This window comes from Canis lupus, chromosome 1 (assembly GCF_011100685.1).
Source record: "Canis lupus familiaris isolate Mischka breed German Shepherd chromosome 1, alternate assembly UU_Cfam_GSD_1.0, whole genome shotgun sequence".
Lineage (NCBI taxonomy): Eukaryota > Metazoa > Chordata > Mammalia > Carnivora > Canidae > Canis > Canis lupus.
This window is the reverse complement of record NC_049222.1, coordinates 30773089-30791629: the sequence shown is the minus strand read 5'-3', so window position 1 is coordinate 30791629 and position 18541 is coordinate 30773089. Positions and strand designations below refer to the sequence as shown.

At 39.7% G+C, this 18541-nt stretch overlaps 1 protein-coding gene across 5 annotated transcripts in view; it reads right to left on the bottom strand.

The window, feature by feature from the left end:
- The window catches only part of ARFGEF3 (ARFGEF family member 3), a 176211-nt gene that overhangs the window by 100200 nt on the left and 57470 nt on the right, over positions 1 to 18541 (bottom strand). For 2 of the 5 annotated variants that reach the window (XM_038526137.1, XM_038526141.1), the window contains exons 5-8: positions 16071 to 16139; positions 7182 to 7313; positions 3567 to 3689; positions 41 to 83 (exon numbers count right to left, since the gene is read on the bottom strand). In XM_038526137.1, coding sequence (XP_038382065.1) covers positions 41 to 83; positions 3567 to 3689; positions 7182 to 7313; positions 16071 to 16139 — 367 coding nt within the window. The remainder of the gene's footprint in view (positions 1 to 40; positions 84 to 3566; positions 3690 to 7181; positions 7314 to 16070; positions 16140 to 18541) is intronic. The other 3 variants (XM_038526138.1, XM_038526139.1, XM_038526140.1) reach the window with 3 other exon arrangements.

Below are 18541 nucleotides of genomic sequence, written 5' to 3'. Positions count from 1 at the left end.
CTGGTTTTTAAACTGAACTAGCAAAAATCAAATCCAATACCTTGATTCCTGAACTCCTGTGGGACATCCGGGTTTTCAATGATCTAGTAAGGGAGACACACCACAAGACAATTAGAAGATTTGCGCACAAAAATCCTGGACTCTTAGACAATGGAAAATTCAAGGAAACAAATGTCATTCTGAGTGCTCTGGGCTCACCTAACTCTCCTAAGTGCACCCTCCAGGTCTTGATAGCATTTCATTACTCATGGTATTTAGGAAAAGACTCTGATGTCTGGAACTGAGCTCATCAGGTCCTAAAATATTCATTCAAGAGTTTGCAATCTTCACAAAGGTTTAAGTCCTTTACACACTGTATGATTCCAGGGTGCTTAGCTAGGGCTTGGAGCTACCCCTGCGTAAACTGGTGAGTTACCTTTGCACAGATAGTTTGTCCCAAGGTCACAGACAACACTTTGATTGGCACCTAACAAACACAGATTCTTAGTAATAAGAAGGATCAGGTTCCTGAACTTTAAAATACAGGTCTGTAGAAAGGTTCTTCGGTCTCCCTACCTCTGAGCACTGGGAGAGAAGAGGGTATTTTCATTCTAATCAACTACCAGACATATAAATCATCCCAGGACACTGTTTTAACTTATTTAAACTTGTTACAGGGGCATATTTTTACTATTCTCTGTTCATCAATTTGCAAGCTCAGTTGCTTCCATAGCATTCACTGAAATCCTATGTCAATGTCTACAGCTCAGAAGTGGCTAAATAAGAGTGTAGAACAACATTTTCTGGAGGAAAAACATCTAAATCATATTTAGAGAACAGGAGAAACACTACCACCTTCCCCCTAAGTATTTACGTGTGGCATTTTTGCTTTTTGAAATTAGTAACTTATAATCTAATAATAGCTTTCATCATCTAAATAATTCAATAATTCAAAGTTTGATAATAACTCCAAGATCCTGATGGTACAAAATCAAATTGCATAATCTGTCCTGGGAGTAGGGGTAGACATTAGGTTGATGATACAGTTGACCCATGAACAATGTGTGAGTTGGGGGAACTGATCACCCCATATAGCCAAAAATCTGTGTGTCACTTTTGACTCCCCTAAAACGTGACTACTAAGAGCCTATTGTTGACCAGAAACCTTACCAATAATATAAACAAGTCAATTAACACATATTTTATACATTATATGTAATATATTCTGTATTCTTATCATAAGGTAAGATAGAAAAAAGAAAGTGTTATTAAGTTTTCTTAATTTTCTTTTTTTTTTTTCTTCATAAGGAAGAAAAAATACATTACTGTATTTATGGAGAAAATCTGTATATTAGTGGTCTCATGTAGTTCAAACTCATGTTATTCAAAGATCAACTGTAATCAAACATTACCATGTTAATGTTTTTGCATTCTAGATTTATTTTCTTTCCATTGTATTTAAGTCTTCCTAATTGTGACATGGCTCATGATTCTTTCCCGTGATGGGTCATGCTACACATTACACATCTTTCCTAGGTAATGCTAGGTGCGCCATGAGAGAACACGCAATCTCCTTTTAATGAAACTCACCATTCCTATAGACCACTTCCCTTTAAAGGCTTTTTAAAAAATTACCATTTTTAGCTGACAAAACTTATGTCTCCCTCTAGTAGATATCACATATGCTTCAAATATTAGCACCCTGAGAATTACTTTTCTGGGTCATGGAAGCATCTCTGGGGACTGCATGAGTAATAGAAAGGAAATGACAGGAAATACTAGTTTTCCACCTAATTTGGGATCTTGCCTCAGGCTGGGTAAGTCCAGATGGTCAGTGATGAGCAGGCCAGAGGGCTTATTAGACACATAGTATCACAGACAGAGGCAGACAACCCTCTAGGTTCTTTTTTTTTTTTTTTTAATATTATTTTTAACCAATCTCTACACCCAACATGGGACTCAAACTTGTAACCCCGTGATCAATAGTTGCATACTCTGGGTTTGGTCCACACCTCTATAGCTCTCTACCTGTTACCTGTCTCATGGAAGAGCAATGTGAGCTAAAAGGCTGAGTCATTTTACTTGAAACCTAATATTCTTCTACTTAAAATTTTAAAAAGATTCAGCAAAGGGATACAATTAAAATCACTTTGATACTACAAAGTTTCATTTAAGTGTTTCATGTTAAAACATGAAGATACCATTAGTATTATATTACCTTATCAGGTTGCCATTTAGTAAGGATGAAGTATGAGTACATGATTAATATAAGATTTTCAACATTTAAGGTTTATTTCTATTACAATGTGCTTTAATGTTTTTTCTTAAGTGTTTTTTTTCTGTAGCATATTTTCTATTTATAATTTGAATTTCTTTTAAACTATTATTTCCATGCTACCATATTCAAAATACTAGTTTAAATGAAGTAGTTTTTAACAAAGGGTAACCTAAGGAAATAGCATCTCAAGATAAAACAATTTTTTAATAGAAACTTGGGCTGTGGACATAGCAAACATTAAAAAAAAAATCAGTATTTGCTTTTTCAGATTAGTGTTGCTTTTTCAACCCTGTCTGTCACAGCAGGGGTTAGGAGCCCAGGTGCTTAGTTCTGGCTCTTTCTTTCACTGATAAGCTCATGCATTTCAGATTTCAATTTCACCTCTCTGGGTTTCATCTTCCTCATCTGTAAAATGAAGGGTAAAAGAATTTGACTAGGTAAACCCTAAGGTTTCATTCAACTCTAAAAATTAGAAGATAATTGAAAGTAAAAATTAGAAATGATTTCAGTTGAATATGAGATCTTAACTTCTGTAAAGTTAATTTCTGAGATATTTCAGATTACCACTGAGATTTCCCATTCTAAAGAATAATAAAGTGTTCATTTCAGAATACTTCTTGCAAATTTTAAAAGAATTTTAATCTGAATTATTCAGAAGCAGATAAAAAAGAACCCCACATACCTATTTTAAAGAAGAATCATCTCTTCACTAACACTCACTCCCCAAAGATAAAATATATGAGAAGCCAATTACATTTATATTTTTCCCAGGGAATGCTCATTTTAGACAATCTGTTCAAATTTAGATCAATAAGCTCCAATGGCCTTCAACGACAGAGAGAAGGCAAACTGAGCTTCATTCACCCTTATGGCACCAGCACGGAAGACCTACTGGCACAATCTTTTAGTTAACAAAGAGAAACACACACTACACCTCAAACATGTAATTAATTGCTGTTAGTTTTTCCTAATTTTGAACTTACTTCTAGTATTAGCTAATGTGTCAACACAATATTTTTATGTAAAAGTTTTCAACCTGAGTTAAAAAAAATGATTAAAAAACAAAAGTGAATCACAAAATAATGACTAGAAAATGATAGGAGCCATAAGGAAAAAAGGACTCCGAAAACTTTAAACAGGCAAAAATATATTTAAGGAGCTTAGTTTGTATAAATAAACATTCTTCTAAACCAAGCAAGCCCCTCCTACTATTGCAGTAGGAAACAGCCAGGGCAGCAGGTGGGGGAGGGAGCGCTGGGATGTGGGACACACCGCATGCAGTTACACACATACCGGCAAGGCTGCTCACCGTATTCTCCTGCCTTTGTCGTAACTGTAAAGTCAAGTCACTCAGCATTTGACTCAGAGTTGCCCGCACAGCAGTGTTTATACTACGCTGGTGACAGCTACATATGTAAGTCTCAATGCACACCTGGTAAAGAAATAAGATAGCAACATACACGCTCTGTGGGTATCAGTTGGTTCCCGACATGCTTTGGAATTGACCAGAGAGGATAATAAATCTCTCTTAAGTAGAAAGTCAGCCTGATTGAGGACTAATTATCAATGAGTACTAGAAATATTTAAAATCTTGAAAATTTGTTTTTAAGCCTCCAGGCAAGTCACCTTTTTCCTAAAGATTACCACTCTTAGAACTTACCCAGAGCATCATTAGAGAATGCAAATTAGTGATTTTTAGATATGCCAAGTAATTCTACCGAGAGGAGTTGCAGGGGGCTGGAAGTTAATCAGGAAAACCTCCGGCCATGGCCAAACAGGAACAGAATTTACTCACTCCTGAGTTATGAATTATGGGGAAAGGGTTACTGAATCCCTTTCTCCTGCACTATAAACAAGCTCGATCCTGGGTAACTCTCTGGCTGGGCTCTTCTGGAATCCTGGTAGAGGTGGACCATGGGCTGGGTTACCAAGCAGCATGGCTTAGGGTGAAAAGTGTCTCTCAATTTCTAAGTTGCATCTAAATTGAGAACAATGTGGATGGACTTTAAAAATCTGGTGAGAAGTTCAGGTTTGGGTTTTCTGGGCGCATCTTGTTGCTCACATCCTCCGAGGGACATCTGCCAGTTCTGTTCACAGACTTGTTAAGGACATTCCACTTCCTTAACACAGTTGAAACATGGAGGCTTGGCAGCCAAGGTGACTGCACCCACCGGGGTGGCTCTCATCTTCTTGCTCTGAGGCTGGCATTTGAGAGCCACAGACTGGCTCTGAACCACTCAGAGGCAGGGACTCCTTCCTGTGACAGAGAAATGCCTGCCAGGGCCCTGCCTCTCTTCCCTGTGTGTATCTGCTGAGCAGATGTAATGCCACTTGTGGCCTATTTGGGTCTTGCAAGTCTGAATATCAGGTTGGACCTGAGAGGACTCCCCGATGACTGCAGCATGGAAAAATCCCAATTTGGGAAAAAAACAAAACCAAAACGAACCAAAAAAATCAAGCCCAACCCTCCTTTGATGATGATGATGTTTAATGTCAGGACTTTTTAGATTTTACTGTCTCTTAATTCTTCTGGAAACAATGGAGATGGGCATAACAATAAATGTGTGCTTTAAATTTACTGCATTTTCCCTCTATAAGGTAGGCCATCCTTTCCTGTTTGCTAACTATATTTAGACCCACAAAAAGAAAAAGAAGGGATTTAATGTACTGAAATTATTTTTCTAGGAATAACTCTGAGTTTATCTACAATAAAAATAAAGTGTTCTCACCTCAATGACAAATTTAATTTGATGGATGAGAAGTGAGATGGGAGAGATCCTAAGTGTTAACCTTTGTTGCCACTACTGTCTACACTGGAACTTCTTGTCAGGCTTGTCATAACCTTTTTGGTAAAATTAATGATGAAAAAAGTAAATATTTTCCAACAGTTTAATTTATCTCCTATTGGATGCTGAATAGTCCAAGTGAGCATTTAAAACTCATAAATTTAATTGGAAGTTGGTTTAGATTAATTCATTTTTATGTAAAAAAGAAAATTCCAAAATATTTATTTTTCTAATTACCATTGAAGGGCATGTAAGTTTTAAATTCATTTTCTCCAATGATGATGGATTATAATGTACTTGAAGCCACAAATTATACATACTTAGAAAAAAAGGTGTCTTAATCTTGGAAGGCTTATACTTGGCGTGTCATGAAATGATGCACAAACCCAGGAAATAAATCCAAATGAGTGCAGGGTTTCACTTTGATGCAACAAATTCTCCGTAGTGTAATTAGGCACAGCAGGACTATTCATGCCTCAAAATTTAACAGTTTTCTTTAAATCCTACATTCTCTCCAGAAGCCTTTATAGCTGCTGATCTTTAAGATCTCTGAGCACTAAAATAAATTTAAGGGGGATTTTGAAGCTGTAGAAGTATTAAAGATGAAAGAGTAGCTATTTTGAAAGCTGAACTCATGCTCAATATAAGCATGATTCTTTTAGGTACAGAGAGCTATATGAGCTATACAACCTCCCTTCAAAAATTTTATCGGTCACTTTGGACCCATGAAAGAAAGCATGGATGAGGAACTGGAGTTTATGTAATACGTATGGTTCAGTATATGGGCAAGAACTTCCTAAATACCAAATGTGTTTGAGTTTTAATGTCACCACTACCTCTTTTGTTCAGTTGCCTCTACCAGGTGTACAACACTTGGAGTGACTCATTGCATGCTTACTCTGTTTTTAAAACTGAGTGGGGAAAAATTACAGAGGAAGACAAACCATGAGAGACTCCCAAGTCTGGGAAACAAACAAAGGGTTGCCAAAGGGGAGGTAGGTGGAGGGATGGGGTAACTGGGAGACAGGCGCTAAGGAAGACACTTGATGGGATGAGCACTGAGTATTATACTATATGTTGACAAACTGATTTTAAATTTTTAAAAAAGGGAAAGGAAACCCTAAAAAACAGGTATTAATCTGGGGTGCCTGGGTAGCTCAGTTGGTTACCGAACTGTTGATCTCAGCTCAGGTCTTGATCTCAGAGTTATGGGTTCAAGTTCCAAGTTGGACTCTGTGCTGGGTGTAGAGCCTACTTAAAAAAATGGGGCACCTGGGTGGCTCAATGGTTAAGTGTCAGCCTTTGGCTCAGGTCATGACCCCGGGGTCCTGCATCGGGCTCCCTGCAGGGAGCCTGCTTCTCCCTCTGCCTATGTGCCTCTCATGAATAAATAAATAAAATCTTTTTTTAAAAAAAGAGTGTTAATCTAAGAAGCTCATTCTGCTAAAGCTGGATGTGTAAATATTTACTGGATAAAAGGGTATCCTTTTTAAAAAAGATTTTATTTATTTATTCATGAAACACACACACACACACAGGCAGAGACACAGGCAGAGGGAGAAGCAGGCTCCATTCAGGGAGTCCAATGTGGGACTCGATCCCGGGACTCCAGGATCATGCCCTGGGCCAAAGGCAGCTACTAAACTGCTAAGCCACTCAGGGATCCCCCAAAAGGGTATCCTTTTAAAAATAAAAATGACCACATACCTGATAATATCACTATTTTTAAGTCCACAGAAAGAAATGCTGTATCAGCTATCTTGACATATCCTAACAAAAAGTTTCTCCTACTTGCTATAATAATAATAAACTGGTAAACCAGTAAGGGTCATCGAGCTAGGTTTTCCATGATAAACCTGACCACCGTGTTCAAGGCCAGTGATTTTTCACTTCATAAATGTTTTTCTGCCTCTATCTTGGAGCAGTGCTAACATGAGCACAGTGAATCAGAGAAGGTAAGAGAATACCAAGTCCAAAGGCAGGCTGAGTTTCTGGGAAGAGGCTCCTCAGTTTCTTCTTGCAGTACTTCCAATGGCACTTCTACCTCCCCATGCCCTTTGCTTTCGTAGAGCAGAACTGACACTTAAAAGTCCCAGTTCTGTATCTCTGCCAGAGGCTCAAAGGGCCAAGTCAAATACCTTGTGAAAAGCCCCAGGCCCCTGATCTCCAGGGAACGCACGAAGACACAGGGCAGTGAGGAGTTTCGTAATGGACATTTTGACCATTTCATGCATTTCTGGACGTCCAGCTTTATGGCATGCTAGACACAGCTGAGGGCAAAACCACAAAGAGTTAATGAAGCAAAACAAATCCAAAAGGCAGAAGGAAAAAGAACAAGAAAACACAAGTCTGCAAGCCATACACAAGCAACAAGAGTCAGTAGTATCATCAAGTAAGGGACCAATAAATAACAGTACGAGGTTAAGAATCATTATTATTAATCACCGGGGTAGAATCATTATTATTAAGTATGAAGCAGCATAGTAGAATGTCATAGACATATAACATTGGCCAAAGTGATAACAAATTTTAAAGCGGCTGCCACAAAAGAAATTTGTTTATCTTTGCAAAGTGGATACGACGTTCACTTTGTTAAACCATGCATTTGCCTTCTCTTTCCTATCTGAACAGGGCTGGTGGCACAGTTTTGTTAAAACAGTGCATGATACTGAGCACTAACAAGTTCCATAAACAGAAGAGCTATATGTTTTCAATTGGAAAATCTTTATGGAGATGAAAAATAATTTATGGTGATAAAAAACAGGAGATCAAAAATTAAGCTACAAGAAGAAGAAATGTCTTTTTATATAGGGAATAATATGATGAAAGCTTGTTGATCACATTAGAACCAAAACCAATTTTGATTGTTACTACAAACCTAAACCTTACATTGAATCATGACAATTCAGTGGCCAAGCCATTTCTAGGTGAACTGCTGTAACAGGTGGGTATGTGACAGAGGGCACCTCATCATATGGTTCCTGCTGGTTGTGCGCACACACATACAGAGTGAATTGAAGTTATTTTATTATTCCTAAGAAACGTGTGTAAGTAAGTCTATCATGCTAGGTTAGGAAATTTGTTGGTTTTCCTTTCAGAAATTTTTAAGGTGTCCAAGCATATATGGACAACTCTGATTGTGACTTCTCTCCTCCTCTTCATATTCTTCTTGGCTTAAGCTGGCTTATTAAAATGGCCTTAAGAGGCCTCAACCCTTTAATTCCTGCACCTTAGTCTACAGAAGGTCTATTGAACTTTACCCTTTGCCCTGTGAAGCAGCCCAAAATGAAGTAGAGAGGATCTCTGCACTGCTCTCCATGTCTTCTAACTCCAAATAAATTCTTCAAGAGCTATGTAAGTCAGACATTCCAGGGAAAGGTGGAAAGTCTTTGCAAAAGGACTAGTTTGCTCAAAGCCTACCCGGCAGCAAATAACCAAAGAACAGACACCTCAAAGGAATCAAATCAGGGTCAGTAAAGAAACAGGCCCACAAGGAAGAAAGAAAGTGTTTCCAGAAGGAAAAGTGGAGACACTCCTGAGAACAGGATTTCCTTACTTCATAGGCCTCAGCCAATTTGAGACCATAATCTGGGCTCCTTTGACCAATTTTCTTGCCAGGAGGTGGGGTTAGAGAGAACATAACAAAAAAGATGCTTCCAAGAAAAACTGACTGGGTCACCTATGCACTTTTCTTCTGGATTTTATCTGCAGACTAATCTCCTTAATTGTAAAGAATATTTTATTTGCTGTATGTCTCAGGAATAATGCTATTACATTTAAGAAAAGAAAAGAAAGAAAAGAAAAGAAAAGAAAAGAAAAGAAAAGAAAAGAAAAGAAAAGAAAAGAAAAGAAAAGAAAAGAAAAGAAAAGAAAAGAAAAGAAAGAAATCATTGGACACTCAGGAGTTAGCAGTAAGCCCAATTAAAAAAATCCTTTAGTGACAACTAGAACCATTTGGCTTGGAATTGGAATATTTGGCAGCAGGTCTTCAGCCTTCATGGTTTTAAATTCCCTTTGGTAACAAGTGATACTAAATAAAACTAGAAACATAAAAACATTAGATCATCTGATGCTAGTATAATGCTCATAAAATATAAACTGAGTATCGATATATAAAGATACCCAAGAAAGAGGCATAAACCTAACAGTCACTTGAATCTATGGTCACAAAAAACATAAAATTCACCAATACTGCTGCTTCATATGTGAAAACACCATACAGCCATTTTCTAACTAAGCATCGTGGTAAAAAGCCAAGGTGGATAAGACTCCTAAGAATGTCAGTTGGTTGCCAATATTATGATGGCAGGATCCTACCAACATTTTTAAAGGCTGAGAGCAAGGAAGCAATATACCATAGTGGTTAACAGCCCATATTTGAAATATAAAAAGTCTGAATTTGAATGTCTCACTGTAGAAACTTGGACAAGCAAATTATCCTCACTTTTCTTGGGATTCTTTATCTGTCTTCATTGTGGGAAAGATGAGAGGAGAATGTACAAAAAAAAAAAAGACACTACTTATTGACATACCCTAGGGACTCAGTGGCTAGCAGCTACCATTATTATTAGTTGGTTATTATTATTAACCAGTGTTTTACAACTGAGGGATAGATGGATAGATGGAGTCAAAGAGGCAGGACCCTAAAACTAAGAATCTTAAAGAAAAAAAAAATGGTCTTTGAGATAGACTTTGCTTGAACTTAACAAGATCAAAGACTGGAAGTTTCCCATAAGTCAATAAGGAAACCAAAAAATACACATTGATCAACAAGGCTTTTTCATTTTGAAAAATCCCACAGAGGAGCCTAGAGAAGGCGTGAGAATATACCCTGAATTTTTCCAATGAAACATTAACCATTTTCAAATTCGCTCTACAGACCTTCTGGCTCTGGCTTCTCTTCTTCCTTTATCCAAAGTCCTTGGCAATTTTTATTCCTACAGCTTTCTCCAATATTAAAGTAACTACTCTTGGAAAACTCAACAGCAGATCTGCTAAATTGGGCATCGTACTAAAAGAAACCTTGGTCTAGTTTTCAACCAATTAAGAGAAGTATTATGTATCCATAGAGAGTTTTTATTTCTGATTATTCATGAAATTGGACAAAACACATATTACATATTTCATAATTATCCATTTCTAAATTTGATGATTTTCATATTCCTCCTATATCATGGAAAACTATGCTCTGAAAAACTTTCCTTATTACAATTTAATTAAACAAGTTAAAGATAGACATACAAATAAAGGCTTTATTTACATTTTACATGTTTAATGATCCTCTTACAGTTTCAACAGTGCCTTGGGGAAATGGGCTCATTTTTCATAGTTAAGTACACATCCCCATTTCCTGATCAACAGGTTTCAGGGTAAACACTGTTCTTGAGTAAAAGTCAATGTGCATCAGGGTAAGAAAGAAGAGAATGTCTGGATTCTTTCTCAACATTTCCACAGGAGCTTTAAATAATTGATTTTAAGGTGTTTTTTAAATAGTTTCCCAAGCTATAGCAAAAGTGACAATAGAACTTTTTTTTTTTCGTTAAGTTACTTATTTTTATGAAAAGTCCAGATACAAGTAAGAAAACTTCTAGGAGTGAAGCACTAGTTTTAGGCTAGAACGTCCTGCTTTCAAAACCAAGATGCAGATTTTCAATGAGCAGGTGAGAAGCACCTGAGAATCTACAAAATCACTGCGCTTAAATCTACAGAATAACTTTTTTTGTGGCAGTATAACTTTCTTACATAGTTCTTTTCGTTGATGCTATTTTTAAGATCAACAGTCTTACTTAAAGCTGAGTAACAGTCTTAATTCCATCTGCAAAGTTCATTCCCCTTTGCCATATAATCTAACATATTCACAGTTTCCAGGGGTTAGAACATGGATGTCTTTACAGGGAGAGGGTTTTATTTTGCCTGCCACCAACCATTGAAAAATAATTTAAGTGACTTCTATGGTGAGAACTGAGAGGGTCTGAGCTGTTTTGCAAATTTGAGGAACCATAAAGGCCAGTGAGAAAAATGTTTATTCCTCTCTTGTGTAGCTAATGTAAATAATGATTTCAGATGGTTCTACTATTATTCTTTCTTAAATTGTCTATACATTATTCATCTAATAATCTAGTATTTGTAACTACTGATCCATATGCTTATATTTATAAATTGTTGCTATGCTTTTCACATAAATAGATCTGCTTATCCTGTGCCAGATTACATAATTACAGAATGGGGTAGAGGCATTCTCCCCCTTTTTAAAGGCTGACAGTGGGCCTTATGGCTTCAGAAGCAACAGTAGGACAGCTCTGTAGCAGATTAGACTGTTAAAGCATAAGAAATACACCTGATACATGTCAAGCACTGACAAATGGGAAGGGAAAAGTGTAGAGGTGATCTGGCAGGAGATGAAGGACAAGAGGGATGATAGGAGAATCAAAAGCCTGCACTTACCGAGGGGTCACCATAGAGGGGATGCTGCTGCTGGTAGGTTACCATTTTTGGGGACAGGGGCAGCTCTTGCCTGGGTTTTGGACCATTTAAAATGAGAGTATGCTGACACATGTGACACTGCTTCTTAAACTTGGATAGGCCCATGAATCACAAGGGAGCTCTAATTAGAAAACAGACTTTTATTCATGGGTCTGGGGGTAAAGCCTGAGGTTCTGCATCTCTAATAAGCTTCCAAGTGCTGCTGATGCATCTGGTTGGTGGACCACAGTCTGAGGTTTTAGAGTACCATGGCTCATTCTGACATGGTTTTACAGCAAAGGTTGGTGGGAGAGAAGAGTAGCCATCAGAGTAGTTGTTGTCAACTTGGCTTCTAAAGCAGGATCACTGGGGAGCTTTTACAAAATGTGAATGCTTAGGATCCCCCAAGACCAAAAAACTCAGAATTTCTGGGGGCAACTGTAGGCATCTTCTTTTTACTAATACTTCCCAGGTGATTCTAATGTGAAGCCATTTGATGAGAACCACCAATGTAAAAGTAAGGCCTCCAGAGCTTGGTGACTGTAAGTCTCCCATAGATAACAGTTTCAGGAATATAAAGAGGAAAAAGCCAAAACCTAATCAAGTAACTACTGAAAATGGCCAGCCTTATATAGGAACCTAAGCCTGCCCCTTGTTCTGATTTTTGATCACCGTTAGTAGTCAACTGATATGTATTATACTCTTAATCAAAAGACATGTTTTAAAGACAAAAGGCAGGATTAGTTTAACTCCAACACTGGATCTGTATGGTATTCTTTCCTGAACATGGTTTGGGATGAAGCTGGGGGTAGCCTCTTTGATGGTTCCACTATTTACAGAGGAGATCATAAGAGCCCCCATGAGGTGGGCCTTCTGCAACCAAGCTGGTGACAGCATGTGCAACACAGTGAGAAGAGTAGAAGCTCAGTCACAGCCACTGGTCTTGCATCCCATGTCCACCACTTTTGAGCTCTCTGACTTTTGGGAAGTTGGTGAGCCTCTATGTGTCAGTTGCCTTATCTGTCAGATATGGATAATACTGCTTCACGGTATTGTGTGGATTATAAGATTTACTATAGGTAAAGCTCTTAAAACAGTGACTGGCACAGAGAAAGTGCTAAATAAATATGAGGGACAGCTATACAATATTGTCTTTGAGTTTATGTACTTGTCTCTCACCATAACAAGTGACAGGATATGTTGTCATGCCTCCTCAGAATTACCAGCTAGGAGAGAGAATGGCCATGGGAGGGCCTGGAAATGGAACTTATACCTCATAGAAATCTGATGGGTTGCAGGATAAATGTCCACTATTCTTCCCAGCAGCAGGAGCACTCTCCAGGGTGTGTCTGTTGTTGGCTTTTTGAGCAGTGCAGCAGAGTGTGAAGCTCTGGCCCTAGGATCTGTGGTGCTTGTCATGCTCGGGGATTACTCGGCCTCTGTCAGCAGACTGCCTTGGGAATGTCCTTCCCATGGACCAGCCAGACAAAAGAGCTGGAGTCTTACTCTCTTGAAGCTGCTGTCGAGGCCCAGGGGGGCAATTCTGCACACTGCCATTTACCAAAGGCACGCTGAGATGGTGATTCTCACACCTGTAACCAAGCAGTCTCCACAGTCCTGCTACGCTGGGGAGTGTTCCAACATATCCAGTGACCAGAGCAGAATGGCAGATGGAGTGAGGAGCAGGAGAACTGCAGACGAAATCACGTCCTGCTGTGAACGGGGCAGTGGAAGAGTCTGCTCGTGGGCCTGCAGGAGGGGAAGGGCCGAGAACCTCATCAGTGGGCCTGCAGGCTCCAGTGGAAGGCCTCACCATCAAATACATGATGAGATATTTATTTTCTAGATCTTCATCAAGTCCTTCCTTCAAGGGAATGTCATCTCAAGCTTTTTTCATGGACTATAAAGTCCAAGCCAGCATTGGAAGCAACACACATTTCCATGATGGTTTGACCCCGGCTTCACTACCTTCATGCTCCTATCACACGGGGGACGCTTCCCCAACTGAGGGATTGCAGAGGGCCACAGCAGGACATGAAGAGCTGGAGAGCTAGTGAATGAGTTACTGTTCTCTCAGGAAGCTTCGCTGGATGCCCCATCCTGCCAGGGTCCTGGCCAGAAAAGCGTTATCCAGGGGACATCGTGATGGACCTGCCGCTCCCCCAAGGCAGCAGCAAGGCCTTACTGTGTGGCTAGATCCGCACTAACAGCTTCTTCAATGGATTCTACCTTCCTTGTCCAAATGGCACAACCACACTACCACTGTGGCTTCAGCAGAGAACAGACGCTAGGCCCAGGGAGGTAGCCAAGAACACCACAGGTGGGTGGAGGCAGCAGAGCTGGGGTTTACATCCAAACAGTGCTACTCCCGAGCCAGGGCTTCTTGCCACGAAGCCAGAACGCCTTTATCTTTATGTTGCTTTGGAGCCGAGATCTTTTTGTTTTTTTTCCAAAAGACAAAAAAAAAAAAAAAAAAAAAAAAAACCAACAAAAAACAAAAACAAAAACAAAAAAACAACACTTGGTTTTCCTTTACAGGTTTTGGTAGACCACTATGTTTTGATGTTTTATTCTACCTGAAAAGGCCTGCTGAGTCTTTACTCTGATTTCTAGATACCTTCAGTAAACAGCCTTAACTTGGGAGGTTCACGGCCATGTGTGTCCACTCTTCAGGGATGACATCTTGAATCTCTCAGATTCTCATTCGAAAACTGGTTTCTGTGAGGATGGTAAAGGCAGCCTCCTCCTCCTCCTCTGGAAGGTAGCTTGGAACTCTGGCAGCACTTCCCCTCCCCCCCAGAAGGTCCTGGAACAACCTGTCATCCATCCACCCCCCTCCACCACAGTCCTCAGCTCCATCAGCAGGGAGATTGGCTAGGCAGGAACAGCTGCATTTCCCTTCTCATCCTTCACATGCCAAAGGGCTAACAGGCCACTATGCTTTCTTGCTGTAACCAGAAATTACACTTGTCATTTTAAAAGCAAACTGATATAGGGTATTTAAATAGTCAAAATCCTACAGAGACTAGGTTGGTAATTGCCAGGGGCTGAAGGGAAGGGGGGATGGGAAGTTACTATTCAATGGGTGTAAAGTTTAGTTCTAGACATCTGCTGAGCAACACAGTGCCTGTAGTTAATACTACCATATCCTACACTTAGGAGGTAGATTTCATGTTAAATGTTCTTACCACATACACACAAAAAAGGGAATATGAAAATAATGAGAACACTCATAGGTGTCCCTTAAAAATCAACTGAAAAAATATTCTATTTCTTTACCTATATGGAGTAAAACATATAAATATGTTAAAGATAAGTGTTCTTTCTACCTATATAAATACACATTTGGGAATTTACATTGTAGTGAGAGGTCAGCTAATTGCTTTTTGTTCTTTTCACAGACACATAAAAATGTTCAATGTGTTCAAAAATAATTTTCTCTTAATTTTCTCTCTTTAATGCCACACAACACCATAAAAAGCACAGGTATAGGCCAATATAAATACTACTCATGATAATGCTAACTATATTAGTTGAGGAATATTTTAATTAGTTTCATTGTGGTAGTTATTCCACAATGTGTATATATATCAAAACATGGAGTTGTAGATTTAGAATATGTAGAATTTTTGTCTATTATACCTCAATAATTAGAAAAAGAAAAAAGAAGACATGTTCAAGACACTAAGTATCTACCTGGTATATTCAAGGAATGGTGATCATTACTGTAAGATAGAGAGAGAGAGAGAGAGATATAGATAGATATCCATGAGCACTGATTATTAAGCTTTCTTTTTTCTTCATAATTTCAGAATTCAGAATATCATTGCCCGTTTGAGGTCTACACATGTACTCTTGTCAAAACACATGAATTCTGAAGATACTCTTTTCAAGAAATGGAAAGAAAATTATTCTAAGAGTATTAAAGTATAGCTTTGGAATGCTGACATTTCCAAAAGCCACAGGCATCTGCCAGGCACTCGAGAAGCCAAGAATTCTGTTGGACATACTCTTAGGAGTGCTGGAAGGTGCACAGTTCCCTAGCCTGCAACACAGATGGGAAAGAGAAGGCTTTCCAACGAGTGTTACAAAATGTGTTCATCTGGCTTTAGGTGGACAGCCTGGAATTTTATCAGTAAATTTCTCTCTCACTCTCATACCTGGTTTCTCAAAAACCATTTTTAAAAAAATCGAATGCTTTTTAATTATTCTTAAGAAAAACAGATTCAGAAAGCAAAACGAGATGCAACACTGAGGTGTAGTAGTGTTGGGAGAACCAGTACTGTTATTTCCATTTTAAAACCTCAAATGAAGCAAACCAAAGCATGCAGAGCATTATGACCAAGGCTGATGGAGTCCACAGCCTGCTTCCTACAGATCATTTCCTTAGTGGAAACTCCCTAAGGTAATGATCAGAGAAGGGTTTACCCTACTGCTGGCTGCTGGACCTCAACTCCAGCAGGGACTTCTCCCAGCTTGGGGGAGGCAGCTGCCAGCAGGCACCAAACAAGCAGCACTCGAGGGCCAGGAGGGGGCGGAGGGGGGGGGGGGAAGCGGGCACTCACCTCGGCAATCTTCAGTACTGCGCTCCCATTCAGGTCAAATGTCGGGGTGTAGGTTATGCAGAGCAAAACCTTTAGCAACCAGGATGTGGGGGAGGAAGGGAAAGAGAAGGGGTTAAAAGTATAGAAATAAACAGAGATACAGTTTCACATATCATTTGTGCAGCCCTGTTTTTATGACTCCTTTGCTCTTTGCTTTATCTCATGTTTCTTCCCATGCCACTTACTGCTCTCTAACGAGTGGCTGCACACTGCCCAATAAAATAGAGACTAATACTATAATAAAGGGACCTACCCTCTTCCTCCAGGGAAGGGCCACTGCAAGACTGGCCAGAGACAGCATTCCTCAGCGAACAGATTGTTAAAATTCTGTGGCATTTTTTAAAATTGTTTCTAATTTCGTAGCTAAGAGGCAAGACTCTCCCTGTCCTCTGACTTCTGACACCGTGAATTTTTCTCACTGACCATCCGAGATTAAACAGCACTGGTGTCTGCTCCTCGATTGCCAACCCAACACTGTCCTGCTTGCAGCCTGGCCTGCCAGTGGGGGCTACCTGATGGTGTTTCTCATCTGGTTCTGCCCAGTTCATGGAAGAACGCTGAAGCCTAGCAAATTTACCATAGGATATCACCTAATCAATGAATAGTGCACTTGCCGGATGGGACAAGGAATCTCTCCCAATCCCTCAGTTTAGTTACGAGCCAGGCCACCCTCAGAACAGCTGCTCCTTTAGAGAAAGCTAATAGGTATGAGATTAAAGAAGCTGAAGGGGATCTTCTTGAATTTTAGTCATGAGATTATATAAATTCATTGTGGGTCTGTTTCTCAGTCTTTTGATCCTTAAGGAGCCTGGTACCCAAGAATCACCTCCAGATAACAATCCCCTCATGCCAAGCAGGTAGATAGAGAGAGATGCTGGGAACAGCTGTCCTCAGGCCTTGTGGGAAAAGGCTTTCTTTTGTTTAATGGTTATCTTTGGTAAACAAGAAGTGGTGAAAGCCAAGGTCAGCTGTGTCCTGAGGACCTAATTTGGCTTGGGAGGAGGCCATATCTTCTAATGCCTCTGTACTTGGTGGTGCCTGTGCCTGAAACCCTCCTGTCCTTGGCTCTTCCTGCTTTTGTTAATCAGGTGGCTCATTTGATTGGCTTTTTTCAGGCCTCAACTTAAATGTAACCCCCTCAGAGAGGCATGTACCTTCCTCTGACTACTCTCTCTAAATGGCTGGTCACATCTCTTTGTTTTATGATATCAGAACATGCACCAGGCTCATAAACAACTGTTTTATTTACTTATTTACTTTATTTACTTATCTCTCCATTAGACTATAGCATCCATTGGGCATCTGAAAGACCCTCAAGGCTTTCTCAAATGGAGCTTTCCTACTTTGAGTTTTTGCTACTTCTCACAGCTTCCCTTTCTTGAATTTTTCCCTCCTCTCTGATTCCTGGCAGGCAGGTGGGAGGTTGTAAGAGGCTGGCTGGTGGAGATGGTGGTCTGCAGAGAGGGAAGTAGCTTGCCCATCTGGGCTCTTGGTTCCTTCAGTATTTACAATAAAGACTGACAACTGGCAATACTTTACAATATGAAAATAATAATGGCAAATATTTGCCTAAACTGGTTAGTTATTAATGTTACTTATAAGACTGGTGATTGGCTTTCTGCCTTCCATTACTCTGCATTCATACAAGGTACACAAGAGTAGATCTGGAAAGAAGTTTTCAAAAATCAAACCCATTTTCGGTGAGGAAGAGGGAACAGTACCAATGGGGACGTCTCCATGAAGGGCACTGAGTTGGTAGTGGTATCTGGTAATCAATGTTCTCTGGGAAACCGAGGAGGGTCAACTTCCTCTGTCACAAGGAGGTCAGTAAATGTAGAATGAGGCCTCTTAGCAATAGTCTGAAGGAAGCTTAGGATCCCTGCACCCAGCCAATGCTGATAGAGTTCAAAAGACCCTTGATAAAAGGCTCTCCACACCTAATGTCTGGCCACCAATATCCAAAGACTCACTGAGCTGTCTGCAAAAACTACAAACCACCAAAAACAATGAAAGGGAAGTGAAGCACATTAATGAAGCTAGCTTCTTCAGCTCAAGTAGAGTTTTTTGTGTTGGAAGCAGAGCAGGTTTGAATAATAGGGAGGACAGTGCTCATGGCCCACAATGACTCACACAGTACATACAAAGAGCAGTGTCCAGCGAGGATGATGCAGTAGACAGAAATGACTTATCAAAGATGATCAATGGAGAAATGGTTGATATGCCCAGTGCCTAGCAAGCATTAATTCACCAGATTAAAACAAAGATTGGGTGTAGGAAGTTTAGGGGATAGAAAATGAATTTAAAGCAGCTGACTTCTGTTGCATTGGGAGAGGGCAGAAAGTTCAAGTTCACTACACTGGCCTCAAGGAAAACAGGAGCAACTAAACCCTGAGGGCGATTCCATTACTGACTACACCATCACTGAACAGCAG